This window comes from Eleutherodactylus coqui, chromosome 11, assembly GCF_035609145.1.
Source record: "Eleutherodactylus coqui strain aEleCoq1 chromosome 11, aEleCoq1.hap1, whole genome shotgun sequence".
NCBI classification, from domain to species: domain Eukaryota; kingdom Metazoa; phylum Chordata; class Amphibia; order Anura; family Eleutherodactylidae; genus Eleutherodactylus; species Eleutherodactylus coqui.
The window spans coordinates 19351026-19371345 of NC_089847.1; the positions used below are offsets into that span (position 1 = coordinate 19351026).

Below are 20320 nucleotides of genomic sequence, written 5' to 3' on the forward strand. Positions count from 1 at the left end.
CCCTATTCTGTGAATGTGGGATAACTTTATAACTTGGCAAACCCCTTTAAGGATAGGGCTTTACGGAAGCTTTGGTCACGTGATACCAAAGATGACTCTGTAGCCCTGTGACCTTGCACCCTTATTGACGTCAAAAGGGTTGTAGTGGAACTTGCAAGTTGCCACGACTGCGATATACAGATTGCAAAAAGCCCAACCTTGGTGGCAACCTGCAAGTCCCATCGTAGTCCCCATGGACTTCAATGAGAGTGCAAGGTCACAAAACGACACAGTGATCTTAAATGGTGCACAACCAAAGCTGTCATATACCCCTAGCCTTGAACTGGTTTCCGAGTTTCCCCTTAAGACTTTGTGAACATTTCCCATGTGTCCAGGTTGCGCCCAAGAGGCTAAGATGCAACTCGCACTGGACAACACACCAACTGTTTATATACTGTCCGATGAACACAACACATTGGCATGCATTGGTGTGTCCTATGTATCATCCGTGATGGTCTGCATGAAAAATGTCAATGTGCATAACCCCATAAGCTATAATAAGGCATGTTTCTCCAGTCCCAGAGGTTCGCTTTAGCAAAGACCCCAAATATGCTACTGTGCCGGAGGCCTAATAAAGAGATCTTCTGTCTTGGGTACCTCCACCCAACAAAAGTGGTAGGATATACAATATTCACTACAGCCATGGTGGCCGGTCCAACCGTCATTGCTCCAGACTGTATCGCTAAGGATGTCATAGTGTACTTGTACAAGTGGACATTGCTACGGTTAGACAGATGGGTGCAATGCAGTGCTGTCATGGCATATTGGGACTTATGGTTTCCCAATAGCTGGACAGCCACAGGTTGGAGACCAGAGGTCTATGGGCTATTACAGGTTAAACGTTCTCTGTGTGAAATGTCCTAGCTCTGCCGCTATACATTATACATTAATGAACTATAGGGTTATTCGTGAGAGCCCAGTTATGCTGTATGGACTATGTAGAAAGCCCTGCCAATCATCCTGTACTGGCTGCCATGTGTTATAATAGTGGCCCGGGGACATTTGTCTTTTTCCCATCCAGCCCTTAATAAACAATGTGACTTTATGAGAGTTAATGATCCACCACTGAATATTTAAGCCACCTCCTGCCTTCACTGTTAACAGTCCGGTCAGCGATAAACTGTAGCACTCAGGATGATGAGTGCATTGTAACGGTGAAATCCAGAAGACAAGGGGGATGAAGATGTGCTCAGATATCTCCGAACGTGAATGGACAGTCCGAATGCTTGTTGCCAGCATGTAAATTACTCCGTATCAGCAACGGCCCTTGCATCCGTTCATATGGTGCCAAGTTTTAATTGATGAGCATTACTATTGTAACAAACAAAGTGCGGGCGGACGGGATTCTACCATGAGCCTCCAGTCTCATTGCCAATTAATTAGATTGCCCAGTATTTCATTAATGCAAAGAACAGATAGATGGTCCAATGTCTTAAGAAAGGGCACAACAATCCGACTAGACTTTATAGCAGCCAATTATCTGAAGTAGCAATACTAATTATGCTATAAGTTTAAGGCAAGCTATAGGCTGATCAAATACATAGTCGTGGGAGTCTTCTTGAAAATTAAAACTCAACGCATGAGAAAGCAACCAGCCAGATTGCAAGGCGGGTATGTTCGTCACTGACTGCTTTATTGTTCATTTGATGTTCTGCTGTGTCAGTGATTTGTAAACTACTGGGACTTTAAAGAGGGGAGGGAACGAAGAACAGAGTTGAGCAGGAAGAAGAGACAAGAAGTGGTTAGTCTGGGCAAGTATGCTACAGTGTGAGGAACTGGGGATCCTCTTCTGGGCCTATGCAGGTAGGCTGCAGTGTTAGGAGTTAGGGATACTCTTCTGGGTCTGTGCAGGTAGGCTGCAGTGTGAGTAGCTGGGGATCCTCTTCTGGGCCTATGCAGGTAGGCTGCAGTGTTAGGAGTTAGGGATACTCTTCTGGGTCTGTGCGGGTATGTTACAGTCTAAGGAACTGGGAATCCTTTTCTGGGTCTGTGCACGTATGCTACAGTGTGAGGAGTTGGGGATCCTCTTCTGGATCTGTCCAACTATGCTATACTGTGAGGAGCTGGGGATCCTCTTCTAGGTCTGTGCAGGTATGCTATAGTGTGAAAAGCTGGGGATACTCTTCTGGGTCTGTGCAGGTTTGCTACAGTGTGAAGAGCTAGGGATCCTCTTCTGGGTCAGTGCAGGTATGCTACTGTGTGAGGAGCTGAGGATCCTCTTCCGGGTCTAGGCAGGTATGCTACACTGTGAGAAGCTGGGGATTCTCTTATCGGTCTGTGCAGGTATGCTACAGTGTAAGGAACTGGGGATCATCTTCTGGATCTATGCAACTATGTTTTAATGGGAGAAGCTAGAGATACTTCCCTAAGTCTGTGCAGTTAGGCTGCAGCGAGAAGAACTGGGGGTCCTCTTCTGGGTCTGTGCAGGTATGCTACAGTGTGAGGAGCTGGGGATACTCTTCTGAGTCCGTCCAGATATGCTACAGTGTGAAGAGCTGGGGATCCCTTTATGGGTCTGTGCAGGTAGGCTGCAGTGTGAGTAGCTGGGGATCCTCTTAAGGGTCTATGCAGGTATGCTACATTATGAGGAGATGGAGATCCTCTTATGGGTCTGTGCAGCTAGGCTGCAGCATGAGGAACTGGGGATCCTCTTCTGGGTCTGTTCAGGTAGGCTGCAGTGTGGGAAGCTGGGGATACTCCCCTGAGTCTGTGCAGCCATGTTGCAGAGTGGGGAGTAAGGACTACTCCCTGGTGTGAAAGAAACTGAAGTGTGCAGGAATAGCCTAACAGTACAGATGTTTCTTTTGGATAAAGGCTGAGCTAGATAAAAGCACTGGAGAGACTTCTGCATTCTTGTTTCTCTCCTCCCTTCTGTCTGACAACATTGATGTGATACAGAGCTACTGACAACTACATTGGTGACTGGGTAAGGACTTTTGAGAAACCTGTTACACAGGGGAAGGAGGGCTTACATTGAAACTCCAGTTACCAGGTGAGGATTTTGAGGAACCCCATATATGGGAACTGTACTTTTAATGCAATACCGCTAACACACATCCTCTGTAATAGCCGGCCGTTACACAGTTGTGAGTCACCCCAGAACAGGAATTAAGCTGTTTATCTGTTTTCTCTATATGTTTCATTAAAACAATTATTCAAAGCCTACATGTTTTCTCCTAAACCCTATGTGAGCTATTCCAGAAACCTCCATGCTACCAACACCATCACAGATCACCAGAAAAACCTCAAACCAGTTACCAGGGCCTCCATAAAACAGGGCTACAGACAATTGTCTCCATCATTAAGAGAAGTTGACCCCTCTTCAAGAGGAAGCCATTAGCTACTGGTAACATCACTGGTGCAGAGCGTAGCCATAACCCATATAAGAATGAGTATATAGGCCAAAAGTTTACCAGGAATTAGTGGAATTACTTAAAAGGGTTGTCCAATTGTACACTATTGATGACTTTTTCTCAACATATGTCATCAATAGTAGATCAATGGTGTTCTGTCACTAGGGACTGCCACCAGGTCATCAGGCCACTACACTTGTGCACTGGGTAAATTTTTGCAGAAAGCAAATAGCTCCACTCTCATTGCAGTGGCCAGGCTTGCTATGGCAGGCATTACAGTTGAATTGGAACTGCAATACCAAACCTGGACACTGCAGTGGGAATGGAGCTGTCTGCAGAAATACACTTAGTGAACAGCCGATTAGCAGGGGTTCTGGGCAACTGATTCCCGACCCTCTAATATTGATGAGTTGTCCTGAGGATGGGCCGTCAATAGTTGACTATTGGAGAACCATTTTAAGGATTTGACCTTTTCAACAGTGTAAACAATTATTGAGAAATACCAACCAATAAACCACTGGGTTAACCATGACACTGATGTACAAGCAGGGGTGTAGCTATAGGGGGTGTTGGTGTAGGAGTTGTAACCAGGCACTGGTTCTTGAGGCGGTTTCAGAGGCTACTTTGATACGCAAGAAGACAACAGTAATATGTATAGCATATGGTAGGTAGAGGAGCTATTATATATTTTATATTGCGGCTCAGGAGCTTCAAGTTCCAGCTCTGTGTACAAGGCGGCCATTTTGTTGAGTGGGGGGGGGTTAATTCCAATGACACTTTAGGTCAACTTTTGGTTGAGCATGAGTGTCACCATTGATGGTCTAAATGTCTTTCACAATGTTGGGAGCGGTTTTCTTGGTGGTAACCTAAACCTGGGATTGACTGTTCAATGTATGCGTGTTTACGTGGTAGGAAATATATATTGATAGCCCTAAAATTACGCGTTAGATAGGATTTATTATAGTAACACATCATTCATTCTTTATATGGAATGAGAACCATGAGAAACATGCCAAACCTCAAGTCTTCCAAGTACTGGAGGAGTAATGCACTGGTAATAGGTGTATATCGAGAGTGCAGATCTCAAGGGCTTCTCTAGTGATACCATCTTAGACCAAGTTATATTAATGTGGGTTTTAGAAACTGGGTGTAGTAATTTGAGCTTCCAGTAATACACTTGGTTTCCGCTATTCAGTGTTCATTACTAGCATACATAAATCACACATTAACTTCACTCCAGAGAAAACAATCTATGCCCATAATGCCACAGTGATTGTGTGCCAACTATTATAAAGCATCGCTGTAAAGTTCAGTCGTACCCATAGGCTCCATCAGTAGGACAGGTTTTGTTGGCCTCTTTACAAAGCATAGGCATGTTATCTATTATAGCAGCCTGCTAACATGGCAGTTTTAGGGGTTTCAAAAAAGAAAAAAAAAAAAGAGTATCTATTGTTATAACTTGCATTTATGTAAATTAGTAGAACATGTGAAACTTGGACTAGATTGTACAAGGGAATAGCGCCAACTTCATCATCTTCCAGAAGCCTGTAGCTTTCTGTTCCTGCTTGCAGGATCTTTGAAAACTCATCAGGCCCCAAAATAATCCATGTTGTGTGAGATACTAAATAGAGGAGGGAAAAGAGGGGAGAGGAGGGGGATGCAGCTGCAGGTAAAGATGAATAATAGTAGTAGGAGAAGCAAGGAGAGGCATCTGATTGGCTCAGAGCACACAGGACAGCTCTTGACATCACAGTAGGAAGTGCCCGCCCATTCAGGGGCCATGGATGTTCTACATTAATATATATCTAACTAAAGCTATTTGAGGAAATGCTGCGATTTTTTAACAATAGGTATGCCTTGAAGCAACTGGCAAGTGCCTGTTCTAGTGCCAGTGTGTGCATCAGAGGCGTAACTTGAAGCTCCTGGGCCCCAATGCAAAACCTGTAATGGGGCCCCCAACTATAATGCTTTACTCATAGTACTGGGCTCCCTATATGGAGAAGAGGGGCCTTATGGCCCCCCTAAGGCTCCTGGGCCCGGGTGCAACTGCATCCCCTGCATCCTCTATAGTTACGCCCCTGGTCTGCATTGAATACCATACTAAGGGCACAAGCCATGTGTGAATTCGTAGCTAATCCTTCTCTCGACCTTGATTGTAAGTATGTGAGCGTAATAACTAATCCCAGGTTATAGAGTTAAATCCACATCACATCAGTGTCTTACCGACAAAGTGACTCACGCTGGATGTTCTGATGCAGGAGGGTTTTGTTTCCAGCAATCAGCAATAAATTGTGTTAGCAGTACATTACTGTAATGGCGGGCAGGAGAACTGACGCTACCCTGTCTTACCCCACACCTGTATCTCTAATGAATACGTACTAGAATGTCAGAACATGCTCGGAGTTATAGTTTCCCAAGATGTAGAGAGCCACAGGTTGCAGGTTAGTTGTGCATGCAGTAGAAAAAGACTTCAGTTGTGCCTGTGGTTAACATATAACGAGCTCAAATCCCATCTGTGAGGCAGAATGGATGAAGAAGATGAAGAGGCACTAAGAAAACCAATGCTCAAAAGGTGCCACCATGACGAATTCTAGGATTGGCCAATGTAGCTTTATGCCTGTAGGTGACCATTGAACTTGAAATATCCCATGTCTAACGTAAAATAGAGGCACTAAGAAAATCAAAACCAAAGGTGCTCACATGACTAATTCTACATCTGGGATTAGCCAATGTACTGTAAATTACTGCCTGTAGGGGACAGTTGAATTTTAAATACCAATTGAATCGATAAGGAACCAATTTTAGAGAGGGTTTATGGTGTCAATGTACCAATGGTTGGATGCCAATTGGCATAAATCTTCTAGCATTCTTAGAGGAAAAGCTTGTATTTTTCCAATGACCTCAAGTGACCTCTTCTTGCTGAAGACCAGGACCCCAGATGTGGTCCCCATGGGGCTAATCCCACATTGTGCCACCATTCTTATATAGTTGGACAAATGGCAAAAGATCATTGGTTCGTAGGCCAAGCCACATCAAAGGTGAGTTCACTGTTAGAACACAGCAGAGGATCCATCATGAGAAGGGACATCCTAAGTGGTCATCAGATGATATGCTCTGCTGGACATGATTCTTTTCTAGCTTATAGGTTTCTATGGAGAGACAACAAGCACTACCCAAAATATCACTGAATCAATGAGGAACTGATTTTAGAGATGCCGGCAGGGTTAATGGTGTCAAGGTGCCCATGGTTGGATGCCAGTTGGCAATAATCTAGTCCTTTTAGAGGCAAACCTTCTATTATTCAATACCAAAAACCATCTCAAGTGATCTCTTACTGCTGAAGATCAGGAGCTCAGTTGTGGTCTCCCGCAGGCTATATCCACACTGTGCTACCATTCTTTTTCCATATAGTTGGTTAAGGTACAGAAAATCATTGGTTGAGAAGAGCAACCCACATCTAGGCTACGTTTACTGATGGGACACTCAACAGAAGCCATCATGAAAGTTGACATCCTGGGTGACCATCAGGTAATCTGCTTTTCTGGACATGATTCTTTCCTAACCTATAGGTTTCTATGGAAAGAGAACAACCACTACCAGAAATATCACTGAATCAATGAGGAACTGATTTTAGAGATTGTATTCTTCAGTACACAGAACCACCTCAAGTGACCTTTTACAGGTAATGACCAGAACCTCAGATGTGGTCTCTATGAGATGATGTCGACACTATGCCACAATTTTTCTTCCAATTATATAGTTGGTCAAGATCATTGGTTGAGAAACCTAAGCTACATGAGTTTACCGATGGCGCACAGCACAGGGGCCATCATGGGACACCCTGGGTGGTCATCAGGTGATCTATTCTCCTGGACATGATTTTTACCTGGCCTATAGGTTTCTATGAAAAGACAACAACCACTACCCGAAATATTACTAAATCATTGAGGAACTGATTTTAGAGATTAGGGCAGGGTTTTGGTTGTCAATGTGCCTAAATTTGGATGCCGATTTACAATAATCTTCTAGTCTTCTTAGAGGCGAACCTTGTATTTTTCTAATACAAAGAAAACCTTAAGTGACCTCTTACTACTGAAGACCATGACCCCAGAGGCTATGCCCACACTGTGTCGGGCAGGCTTTAGGGTGCCAATGTGCCAAAGGTGTATTCTTCCAATACAAAGAATCACCTCAAGTGACCTCTTACTGCTAAAGACCGGGACCTCAGATAAGGTCTCTGTCAGGCTATGTCTACACTGTGCCACCATTCTCATTCCATTATATACAGTAGTTGAGGCTGAAGATCATTGGTTGAGAAAGTCAAGCCACATCAAGGGTGATTTCCTTGATGGGATACTTCTAGTATTCTTAGAGGCAAACTCCAACCTTGTATTCTTCCAATACAAAGAACCACCTCTTGTGACCTCTCACCACTGAAGACCAAGACCTCCGATGTGGTTTCCATGAGGTTATGCCCACACTGTGCCACAATTCTTATTCCATTATATACAGTAGTTGAGGCAGAAGATCATCGGTTGAGAAGGCTAAGCCACATCAAGCCTGAGTTCAGTGATGGGACACAGCACAGGAGTCACCATGAGAATTGACAACTTGGGTGGTCATCAGATGATCTGCTCTCCTGATTCTTCCCTGGCCTATAGGTTTCTATGGAGACAACAATCACTACTGACAATTAATTCTGCATGCAGCCATTAATGTAATTTATCCAATCAAAATATAGGAACTGCATTGTAAGATGTTGGCAGCCCTGGCACAGTCCTATAGTCACAGCATACAGGTGTATCGATCATTATAATGATCTTCTTAGTATTTATAATGAAGGAGAATGATGGGTAGGTGCCAGTATCAGTTGCATACACTTGCATCGCCGCTCTGCCAAAGCCCAGCATTGTAATGAGTATTTTTCACAGATCTCTGGCTATAGAAGAAACAATCACTTCTGTAAGATGCCATAACACTGAGATGCCCTGAGACCAGCACATAATGTGAACACCTTCTCTGTATCCCAGCCATGCAATTACACACCAGGGCTTACAACATCTCCTGGGATCTGCTACCTAATGAGCATCTGCTGACTATAGACTCTCATAGAGGTTTCTTGTGGAGAACCTATAGACTGACTCTGTAAGAAGAAATATATGGACTTCAATGCAGTGATGAATCATGGCATGAATGGGTTACTATTGCAAATGTGCATGCCAGCCAATGTAGAGCTATAGCAGGGCTGAGGTTGCTAGGTGTAGCCAAGCTGAGTTAGGTAGATATTTGCACAGGACTGCTGCATTCCCTGACTTTTGATGCATGGGCAATGCAGCCCATAAAGTGACTAATTCAGCTCCTCTATATAAATATATGTATGAATTAAAGCTACATGTACAAACAATAGAGGCGTAAACTTTTAGGACAGAACTTGGGTATAGAGGAAGCACTTACAAGTCTTCACACCCAATGAGTGGAAAAACGTAACCCTTTAGTGACTGTATCTAATAGAGACCATTCATTATTTCGTCCTTTTTATATAGCCTCATGTTAGTGATCATTTAAAGGGTTAGAAAAACATGGCTGCTTTCCTTCGAACACCTTTGTCCATGGGTTGTGTCTACTATTGCAGCTGAGCTCTCAATGAGCTCAGCTGCAATACCAGACACAACCCATGGACAAGGGTGGCGCTGTGTTTGGAGGAAAGCATCCATGTTTTTCTAACCCTAGACAACCCCTTTAAAGATACCAGTTTTCATGTTTCTGTAGGCTTAACATAATACAGTGCCTCATCAAATTTGCCAACAGAACAGGTGCATATAGGACTGGCAAGGCAAGTGCCCATTTCCAGCAAGCCCCTGTGCCTTGGCCAAAGCATTTAGATACAGTGTTATGGCAGCAAACTGTATAATTGCTCCAATGGGCGAGTGTTCCAAAAGACTCTTTTGGTAGTTTATAACAGGGGGTACTAAAAGGAATAACTACCTGCATCCGGAAGGACATTGTCAGGAATCAACGTACAGTAATGTGGATGTTACATCTTCCATTCCACCCACCTATTATATGACTACATCACAGTTTTAAGAGCCACATAGCTTATCATTATGAGCCAATTCGGGAAAGTTATCTGCGACTACATATCTTCCTGTATTGTTATGTACAGTAGTATCCTCCTACAGGATTGATTTCACCCTTTCATTGCCAGTCGCTAATAGTGGACCCACTCCAATAACCTGCAGATAACGTGGGAGTCTTGCTCTTTCATTGAGTCTATAGAAAGTCTTCTTAGACTGACTCTATAGCTGTTGTCAGCACCCACAATTCCTGGCAGCATTAGGTGCCCACAGGCTACAGCAGCATGTACTGTAGTATGCGCTGCTGCCTGGGCTTCCTTATTGCTCATCTGATGTTTTTCATTACTGCTCCCAGCAATAAATAATAATCTCAGTTACCTGACTGCTTCATATTCCACTCATCTCTAAATCTTCTCTCATTTTCAATGCCATCTCCAGTGCTGAGCTGCACTTAACCCTTCTGCACCCACATGCCTAGAATCTCCACACATAGACTTGTATGCAGTTTGCAGATCCCAAACCAATGCCAGTCAGCACGCATATGACATGTAACTATTAGTTAGCCACAGGAGCTTGCAATCTGTTACAGTACAACGCAAAAACTAAGTTAGCCACAGGAGCTTGCAATCTATTTCACATCACAGCTGTTACACTGGGCACAGGAGCTTGCAACCTGTTGTAGAACACAGTCATTATAGGAGGTACAGGAGCTTGCAATCTATTTTAAAACATTTGTTATACTGGGCACAAGAACTGGCAATCTATGTAGTAAAATAATCATACTGGGCACAAGAGCTTACAATCTATTGGGCCCAGGAGATGTAATATATTTACAATGCAGTCATTGGTACACTAGGTTCAAGAGCTTGCAATCAATTTTACGACAGAGTCGGTTCACTGTTCACAAGAGCTTGCAATCTATTGTAGAACACAATCATTATAGGGGGTACAAGAGCTTGCAATCTATTTTAAAACACATTTGTTACACTGGGCACAAGGGCTATTAATTGATGTAGTAATATAACCATACTGGGCACAGGAGCTTACAATCTATTGTACAATGCAGTTAATTTGGCTCAGAAGATGTGACACAGTCATTACACTGGGCACAGGAGCTTGCAGTCTATTGCCGAACATAGTCATTATAGGGGTACAGGAGGTTGCAATCTTATGTGGAACGCAGTTATTACACTGGGCCCAGGAGCTTGCAATCTATTTTACAACATAATTACTATATTCAGCACAGGAGCTTGCAATCTATTTCGCAGTAGAATCATACTGAGGCACAAGAGTTTGCAATACAGTCAATTGGGCACAGGAGCTTGCAATCTCTTTTCAAACACAATCAGTACACTTGACCCAAGAGCTTACAATCTACTCTACAACACATTTGTTTCACCGGGAACAGAGCTTGGTTGCAGAAGCCTATACTCTGTTTTACAGCACAATCACTAAACTGGGCATAGGAGCTTGCAATCCATTTTGAAATACAATGGTTACACTGAGTACTGGAAGCTTCAATCTACTGTCGAGTACAGTCATTATACTGAGCACAGGAGCTTGCAATCTATTTTTCAAATCAATTGTTATTCTGTGCACAAGAGCTTGCAATCTATTTTGCAATATGGTTATAGTGGACACAGGAGCTTACAGTTTATTTTGTGATATAATGATTATACTGGGCACAGAAGCTTGCAATCTATTTAGCAACACAATCATTACACATTGCAGAGGAGCTTACAATTTATTGTAGAAAACAGTCAATATACTAGGTACAAGAGCTTGCAATCTATTTTACAACACAACCGTTGCACTGGGACCAGGAGCTTGCAATCTGTTCTATACGTTTTGATGACACCAAAAGTAAAGTGTGATCGAAAATTCAGCATCGTTGCTTAGCAATGCAACCTGCATGATGATTTAGGGGTGATCTATAAAGAGGGGGTGCTGGGATTTTTGCAATCCCCCCAAATTGAAAGCTTTCAGCAACAAACAGGCTCAGATGACAAGTGCATTTCATTCCACAGGAAAAGGAAGACGTGGGAGCTGTGGATGTTGGAAGAAAGGGAGAGATCTGGTGCTGTGACTGACAGCAGCAGCCGTGCCATGCCTTGAATGGAGGCGGCTCAGCTGTTCTGCTGGAGTATGGGGGTCTCTCTCTGCTGCAGTGAAGGGGATATACAGTGTTCTGGGCAGGGAGCACACACACAAAGCCCTGCTAATAACTATGCAACAAGCTACTTTGTGAAGGGTGCAACAAATAATACACCATTGCCATAGCAAAATACATGTTGGCATCTCCAGGGGTCCAGGGGCTGATGCTGGTATTCTTCCCAATGCAAACTTCTGTAGGAATGATGTCCTTGCAATCCACAGGCTCAGCAATCCAGACATTAAATCACCACACTGCATGTTAATTGGGAAGTCCATATGGGGGGGGGCTGACCAAATGCCCCTCCAAATTCCATGTTGCCAACTTGAAAGCTACACCACACTATGCCCCCTCTGTGGGGGGATTCCACTGCAATGTATACTATTCAGATGCAGCTTTGTAAAAAAAACAAAACAGGGGTTTCTTATCCAAAGGGGGATCCAGCCAGGAGGGTGGGGTGCTGCATGACCACACAAACAGCACCCACACTTCAGATCACATCAACTTTAAGAAGGCATGAAATGAGGGGATCCAGCAAGGTCGGTGGGGGGCTGCACAACTCCAAAAAATCAGCACCCCCACCTAAATTACACAGCAGCACCCTGTAAGGTTTTGCTTGCCTGTGCTTACTATCCTCACCTGCCTTGCCATCCACATACACTGAGTGCATCAATGGGAAGACAAAAAAGCAATGAAAATACATTTAATGCAGCAGCACAACATAAGAAGCATTGCAAGAAGATGAGCTCTTACCTGGGACAGCAGCAGGGACAGGGTGATTTGAGATTTGTGATCCATTTTGCCAGCTTTAAAAGGGACTGGAGCTTCTATTATACATACACCAAGGCTGCTCTGTGCATATTTGCACTGTGAAACAGCCTTTGAGAAGAGGCTTCTCGTTGAGAGCCAGCCAACTTCCCAAATAGATCAGCAGCATCATCAGTTAAGCATTGGATAGAGGCTGGTGACCAGAGCCAATGGCTTTACAAGGTGCATTTCATCACAGCATATCCCCAGTTTGTGAGGCTTGTATTAGGTAGACGCCTCTGGCAATCACCACCTTTATATTTTGTATTAAATCCCCCTTTTTAATCAGTATTGCCAGTGCTGTTGTGCATTTCCTTCCTCGGTCCTATGGACTAATCACAGATCTCTATTTATTTACATGTTTATAGAAGAGATACAATGTGTAAAGAAGAAGATACAATGTATAGAGAAGTAGATACAATGTAGCAGAGCCTGGGAACACACTGCACAGTGATTCCTAGCAGTCTGGGGACATTCAGTTTGTTTCCATATCATTGGAATGATTTGTGTCTGTGGTTTATCCTGGCTTACAAACCCCACTTGGCATTGAGCTGCAGGTATTGGGCTGTAATGAGGGGAAAGTAGTGGGGATTGGCACATATCTGGGTAAATGCAGCTGGCAGTGAAATCATATTGTGGTATACATCAGCTCTGGGCTTGTGATAATCAAATCTATTGATTGTGATAAAAGAAAATGGTGTAAAAATGATGAAAAGATTCAAGGTGGCGCTAGAGAGCTGGTTGGGTCCAATTGATTCTATTCACTGATGATACAAAATGAGATTGGGGGGAGGGAGGAATAATATTTTATATTACTTTTTTATATTACTGAGACAGTAACGCTTTGCACTCAGTCTCCCTATGAGGGTGACTACCCACTAGTGTTTGCGAATTTGCAGCGTTTTTTTTCCCAGGTGTCTATGGGGCTTTCTAAAGGTAAAAACGCATCGCGGGAAAATCACAACTTACCGCGAAATCGTGATTTTGCACGATGCGATTTTAACATTAACAAGTCCCATGGACCCCTGGAGAAAAAAAGAAACGCTGTGAATTTCGCAGGGAAAAAGAACTGTAGTGGGTAGTCACCCTTAAAGGGTTTACCTGGTGTAAACTATTTATGAGTTATCCTCAAGACAGGTCATTGGTAGTAAATTGGTGGGGGTTGGTTACCCAGGACAGCTGCTTTCAGAGGCCAGTATACTCATGCACTGAGCTAATGTGTACAGGAAACAGACAGCGCTGTTTTCATTGCGGTGGTCAGGCTTGGTATTGCCGGCCAAGTTCCTATTAATTTCAATGCCTGCAATACCAAGCTGGGCCACTGCACAGAGAACAAAGCTGTCTGCTTCCTGTATAATGCATGAGTGTGCTGGCCTCAGACAACAGCAGTAGCGCAGGGGTCCTGGGGGGCTGACCCCCATAGGTCTACTATTGATGACCTGTCCTTAGGGTAGGCCTTTAAACAGTTTACAACTGAAAACCCTTTTAATAGGGAGACTCCCACGGCAAAGCATTATACCTCGATTAAAAGGCCTATTATGTCACACCCTTCCTCTGTGGACTCTTTAAATGCCATGATCAACATTGGTCACGGCATGTAAGTGGTTAACAGCAGTAATCAGTGTTCTCACCTATCCCTGCGATTGAAGCAGTAGGACAGCTGTTAGTTGCTGTCAGTTTCCTCTGTGGACGTCCTCACGGACTCAGCTTCTGCGCCATTCATCCATTTGTGACCATTTTCAAGTTCTCTGCTTGTGGCCAATCGATTGGGACATTCTCATTTACACCCAGATGCTGAAAGTCTGATTCTTTTCACAGATGAGATTTTGCTACAATTGCATCCAGTCTAGGCAATCCTCTGTGAGCTAAATACACGAGTAGCACAAATGTCACTCCTGTTCTGATAGTTTGTTACAATGTATCGGTGCAGGTAAAATGTATGAGCCGGGCAGAACATTTTCTAACCTGGATATAGTTGTAGCAAACCCTCATCTGTGGCTAGATATAAGGGCTCATTCACACAGGCTTGGTTTTAGAGCAGTATAGGCGCAGCAAAAAATTGCGGCAAAACTGCACAAAAAATCGTGTGAATGGGCAATTTTTTACATGCAGAAGACCCAAGCTTCATGTACGTGAAAATTGCGCATTCAGGGCTCCTGCACACTGATGAGAGCGAGATTGGGCTGGGATTCATGGCTCGATATCGCCCTCGCAATCTTTCTGAAAATCCCTGGATGTGAGGCGTTTTCACATGGGAACAGCCTCATATCCCTTTAGGGGATCCCTTCATCCCCACCTCGACTGTCCAAGCCGCTGCAGGAGATTGCGATGTTCTACCACTGTTATCAATGGGGTCATTGCTACTGCCACCGGCCACATTGAAAACATGTGGAAACTCCTGGATGTGACAGTCTCGCATCCCTGTGGGGCTGAGGGAATTCCCTGCTACAGTTGTCACAGCTATGTCAGGGGGGTCACAATCTTCTCCAATTGATTTCAGTAGTGCAGAGAGAGAGGGGGCAGGGCTACAGGGGATCCCCGAGGGATACCGCTATAGCACAGAGAGAGAGAGAGGCACTGGAGCTAGAGAAAAAGGGCAGGGCTAGAGGGCTTCTCACAGGAATTCCCCATAGCAAGGAAAGAGGGGGCAGGGCTAGAGAGCAGATCCCTCTAACCCCACCCTCTCTCCCAATGCTCTTGGGGAAGCCCTCTAATCCCGCCCCCCCTCTCTCTCCGCTATAGGGAAATCCGTTGGGGAACCTGCTGCTGGGGAGAGAGGTGGAGGGTATCCCTTGCTGCTGAGGAATTGCCCAGCATCGGGGATTGAAGAATTCCCCACTTCTTACAGCGGGACATTTAAACTTGCTGGCCACATGCACTTTTTAAATGTCTTGCTGTAAACTCCTGTTAGTCTCCGCGTGGATTAAGGGAACCCCAGGGAGATGAACCCTCAGGGCTTCTCCTCATCCCTACGAGGACTAACAGGAGTTTACAGCGGGACATTTAAAATGTGCTTCTGGGTTTAGCAGCATTTGGAATTCCCTCAGTCTGCCTAAAACCTCATAATGACTTGTAATCTTTTCCGAGCGTCGGACACAGCTAAACTCCAGCTCCCATAGGAGTCTATGGAAACTCCTGCACATCAAAGAAGGCTCAGGTCCTATCTTCTCACGCAGCACGGACCTTGGATGCGTGCATTGCAGCCACGCATGTCCTATCTTTTTGCGTGTCTAAAATCCCTTCATCTGAACGTTTCTGTAGGAAACCATTGGTTCTCATAGACGCCATTTTTTCGCGAGCCGATTCTATGTGAAAACGACAATCATGTGAATGAGGCCTTAGATTGTATTTACATGAGCGAGTGCGATATTGGACTGAGAAACTCGATATCCCCGATATCACGCTTGCAAACGTGCACTTTTCTGTAAGGGTGCATTCAGACGACTGTATATCGGCTAGGTTTTCAAGCCCAGGCAATATACAGCGTCTCTCTCTGCAGGGGGAGGAGGCTGGAAGAGCCGGGAGCAGTGCTTTAAGCTCCCGCCCCCTCTCTGCCTCCTCTCCCCCCCCCCCTGCACTATTTTCAATGAGAAGAGGCGGGATGGGGCGGAGCCAATTCCCAGAATTTAGCCCCGTCCCCGTGCAGAGGGGCGGAGAGGGGGTGGAGAGGAGGCAGAGAAGGGGCGGGAGCTCAGTGCCAGGAAATAATGGTGGCTATGGACCGAAAATGGGACATACTCCAATTTTTGCGTCTCACAGTATCACTGCAAGTGATACACACTCAAGAGAACAAACCCATTGAAATCAATGGCTTGTATTCATCAAGTTTCACTGGCGCGATTTTCACGTGCGCAAACACGCTCATCTGTTTAGGCTCTTACGCAACTGATATGCATGTTACATGTGTATTTGCTGTGGTACTGTGTAATATGTGCCTAAACAATACGTGCGGGATACACGGGCCACATACGCCTGTGTGAGTGAGCCCTTAGGCTGTACTTACATAGGTGCAATCATCGCACGAAAATATGGCATGCATCGATTTTTCAATCTCGGACCGGGGGTGTGAGCGAAAAAACGCTTATATAAATTAACCCTTTCCAATACAATGGGTTTATTTTCCGTCCGAGTTCTGTTGGCGTCAGACAAGACACAACTCACATGACTTTAACAGCCTGTAAATAGGGATTTAGGACAATATGGTTTGTGCCTCTGGATGCGTACAGGACAGCTATATGAGATGAGATCTGATGAGCTAGAGGAGATATGAGGTCATATGGTCACACTTGGATGACAGATACGAAAATAGGAAGAAGAAGGCATCAGAGGGATGAAGGGAAGATATATAGAAGTCAGACAGATAATCAGATGGGTGAGCGTAAGAAGTAAGAATGGTGATGGGAATAGTCATAATAATAAAGTAGCGGAAGGAATTGATGAATGATAATGAGGAAGGATGATGGATGATGGACGGCTCATCAGATGATAACAGTGCAAAGATGAAATCCTGAAGGAGGGTGGGAGTGAAGAGGAATGATGGACAGTCTATGGGGAAGGGGGGGATGATTTCCTCCTGTCCTGAAGCTGCCATGAGATTCCGACTTCCGAACAGAGGGAAATAGAGACAAGAAGTCTTAGCCAAGTGTTAAAGAAACAAAAGCAGCAAGGAGAAGAGGAGATGTCTAAGGCGGCCTTCACATTTGCGTTGGTGCCTCCAGTTGAAAGTTCCGTCACAGATCCAGCAAGAAAGTGCATGCAGCACTTTTTTCTTCCAGCAAATTGCCGGGCAGCTGAGTGGAAACCAAGCCGACTCCATTATAGTCAATTGCGCTGTTTGGTTCTAACATAAGATAGACCTCTTTGGCCATGGGATTCCCCTTTCTTGCCCCCGAATGGGGCAGGAAAATGGAATCCCTACCACAAATGTGAAGGAAGCCTAACCAGTGGTGTGAACGGGCACAGAAAAGAGAGAAAGTGATAATGAGACATGATGGGAGTCACTGGTGTAACTATAGAGGATGCAGGGGATGCAGTTGCACCTGGGCCCAGGAGTCTTAGGTGGCCCATAAGGGGAGGACAGAGTATGCAGCCACTGGCGAGAGCCACAGGGGAGGACTGAGTATGCAGCCTCAGCTCCCTCATCTCCCTTTGACATGGCCCTGCCAGCTCACACATGTCCCCTCTCTCCCACCCGGTGGGGAGAAGCTGTGGAGCCGGCGGGAAGAAGCTGCAGTGAGCAGCGCGACAGAGGGGAGGAGCGTGACAACAGGGCCCGCCTGCAATGGCCGCAGGGGTAACAGTAACGGAGCAGAGGTGTGAGCACAGCACTGGAGTGGGGAGGAGAGTGACAGCATGCCTAGCTGCAGCGACAATAGGGGGAACTGGAGCGGAGAAGAGGTATGAGTGCGGTGCCGGGGGGAAGCAAGTGCAGATGGAAGTCCGCCGGGACATGTGTGAGCTGCCAGGGCCATGTCACAGGGGGATGCGGGAGTTGAGGGGGGCATTAACAAGGCGTTACCTGTCACTCTGCAGGTCTCCACCCATATTTGTGGTGGAGACAAGATGCACCATTCCAGGGACTCTCAACGCAGATTGGTATGTGAAGCTCACAAAAAAATGGAAAGAGGCTCATTGCTACCCTATGCAGATGTGTTGTGTTGCACAAATTGTGTGACTTTATGCAATAATGAGACCAGGTCACAGCCATTGAAGCCAGGAAGAAGATTTCCTCATTGGTTAGCCTCTCTTTAATGTTCCTAGCTCGGGGATTTGTCTCAGGTACACGGATACATTGAGAACAGACCCTGAAAATAGATATATAATGTCTAAGGAATACTAACTGAAAAGAGGGAGATGGCACATCATTCTGAGGTCATAACAGGTCTAAGCTTGTTTTTGTGTGTTTTTTTTTTCTTCTTTTCTCTCTTTTCTCCTTTTTTATTTTTGGCTATAGTTAAATTTTAGTCCATTTGGTTATTTTTGATTATTAGTTTAAAAAAAATGTATATCAAGATTCTATCTATGCACAAATCTGCTAACAGACGGTCATAATGTGTTCCAGAAATACAATTTGATCCAGATTCTGGACTCCATAAAAGTCAAGATTGACTGATTAGCTGATGTAATGTGAGATGTATATCTCGATTGTTTAATAAAAACATAGAAAAAAAATATTCCTAGCTTCTGCAGTGGGTTGCTGGTTATAGCAGTAACTATGTGTATGTAAATCTAGGATTTCTTGTTTGCTTTTAGTATCTTCTTCCTCTAGTCTAGCTGATTTCTGTCAGTGTAATTTTATTCATAATGTTAAGACCTGTTCAGTTCTTGTTTCCTAGTCTTGTGGGTTTGTTCTGCTCCTTCCCTGTTTGTGTTGCTCCTCTCTTGCATCATAGTTCATCTTTGCTTTGCTTGTCTTTAGGTCATATTACCCTCTCATTATTTCTCAGTGACAGTGTTTCAGATAAGTTTTTCATTAGGGATACCTGAAGATCACTGAGGGACAGTGGTGTATGTTGTTAGGGTCAGTGTCAAGGATAGATTAGGGAAAGGCTTAGGGCAAACTAGACTTATGGTTAGTGATTGTCAGGTTATTTTTTTTTAACTATCTGCTCTTTTATCTGACTGTGGCCATAATCATCTGATTACATCACCATTCCGCCCCTGTCATCTGTTGCTAGGTTCTTAGTCTTGCATTTATGTTTCCTATTGGTGTTAATATGTTTCATATATTTATTATGCCCAGTTGTTGCATAGTTCAGCCCTATTGTAAGATCTCAGGGTATCTGTGTAATGGGAGACACCGTTAGTATTTGGGAAAGGCGACTGGTGCATACCAGCCATAACTACGAGTTGCAAGAGATACGGATATAGCACATTTATATGCATTGGCATGTCCTATTTCTCATCTGGACAGGAATAGAACATGCCATGAATTTTTTTCACAGGGACCATTAGTCTGTATGAAAAAAACATCCATGTCTATACTATACTATAATGGAGCCAAATGCATAAAATAGGGAAGACCTTAAAGGGGTTGTCCAGTTGTAAATTACTGTTGGCTTATCCTCACAATAGGTCATCAATAGTAGCTCAGTGGGAATCCATCACCAGGGACCCCAACCAATCAGCTATTTGCAGAGATGATGCGCTTGTGTGTTGTACTGATTTCAACAGGAAGCAGACAGCTCCATTCCCTACTGTAGTGGCCAGGCTTGGTATTGCAGTATTGAAATGAATAGGAACATCACTACAATGCCAAGCCTGGCCACTTGCCTACAGAGATCAGCTCAGTGCATCAGCCCAGAAACAGCTGACCGTCTACCCCACCAATCTACTATTATGACCTATCCTCAGAACTGGCCATCAATAGTTTACAACCCCTTTAAAGCGAATAGCTACTATTCTTGCTATTATATCTTTATAGTAGTCAGAGCTCAGTTTTTCTAATAATGAATTCCAAATCTCCAGAGACCTAGAGAGAAATGATAAAATTCTAGCTTCTTGCAATCACCACTAGAGGGAGCACTTACTATCTACTAACTCCACCTAGTGGTGACTGCAGGTACTTAGAATGCGATTATTTAAATCTATATCTATGCAGAGATTTGGCGCTCAGCGTCAATATATTTTCATAAGATTCATAAAAAGAAGTTGACCGGCACAGATTGTTGAACTAAAGATGACTTAGTGTTACAAATGGAGTTTCCCTTTAAGTCGGCGGTAAGACTTCTTATTGTGCAGAGGAGCGAATGAGTCATTGTATTAGCTCCTCTTGGTTCATGGCTGAACATCTCAGAGCTTCTTCCCTTCTGCGGTGTGAAGTTGTAAGGTTTTCTTTCATCAGACACAAGTGCTCGCTTTCTTATTTATCCCTTTTTTCTTCTTTTCTAGTGTTG

At 44.3% G+C, this 20320-nt stretch overlaps 1 protein-coding gene across 2 annotated transcripts in view; it reads right to left on the bottom strand.

The window, feature by feature from the left end:
• CDH13 (cadherin 13) overlaps positions 1-12514 on the bottom strand; it is a 691633-nt gene extending 679119 nt beyond the window's left edge. For both annotated transcript variants that reach the window (XM_066583672.1, XM_066583671.1), the window contains exon 1: positions 12372-12514. In XM_066583672.1, coding sequence (XP_066439769.1) covers positions 12372-12416 — 45 coding nt within the window. In that variant the 5' untranslated portion in view covers positions 12417-12514. The remainder of the gene's footprint in view (positions 1-12371) is intronic.
• Between the last annotated feature and the right edge of the window lie 7806 nt (positions 12515-20320).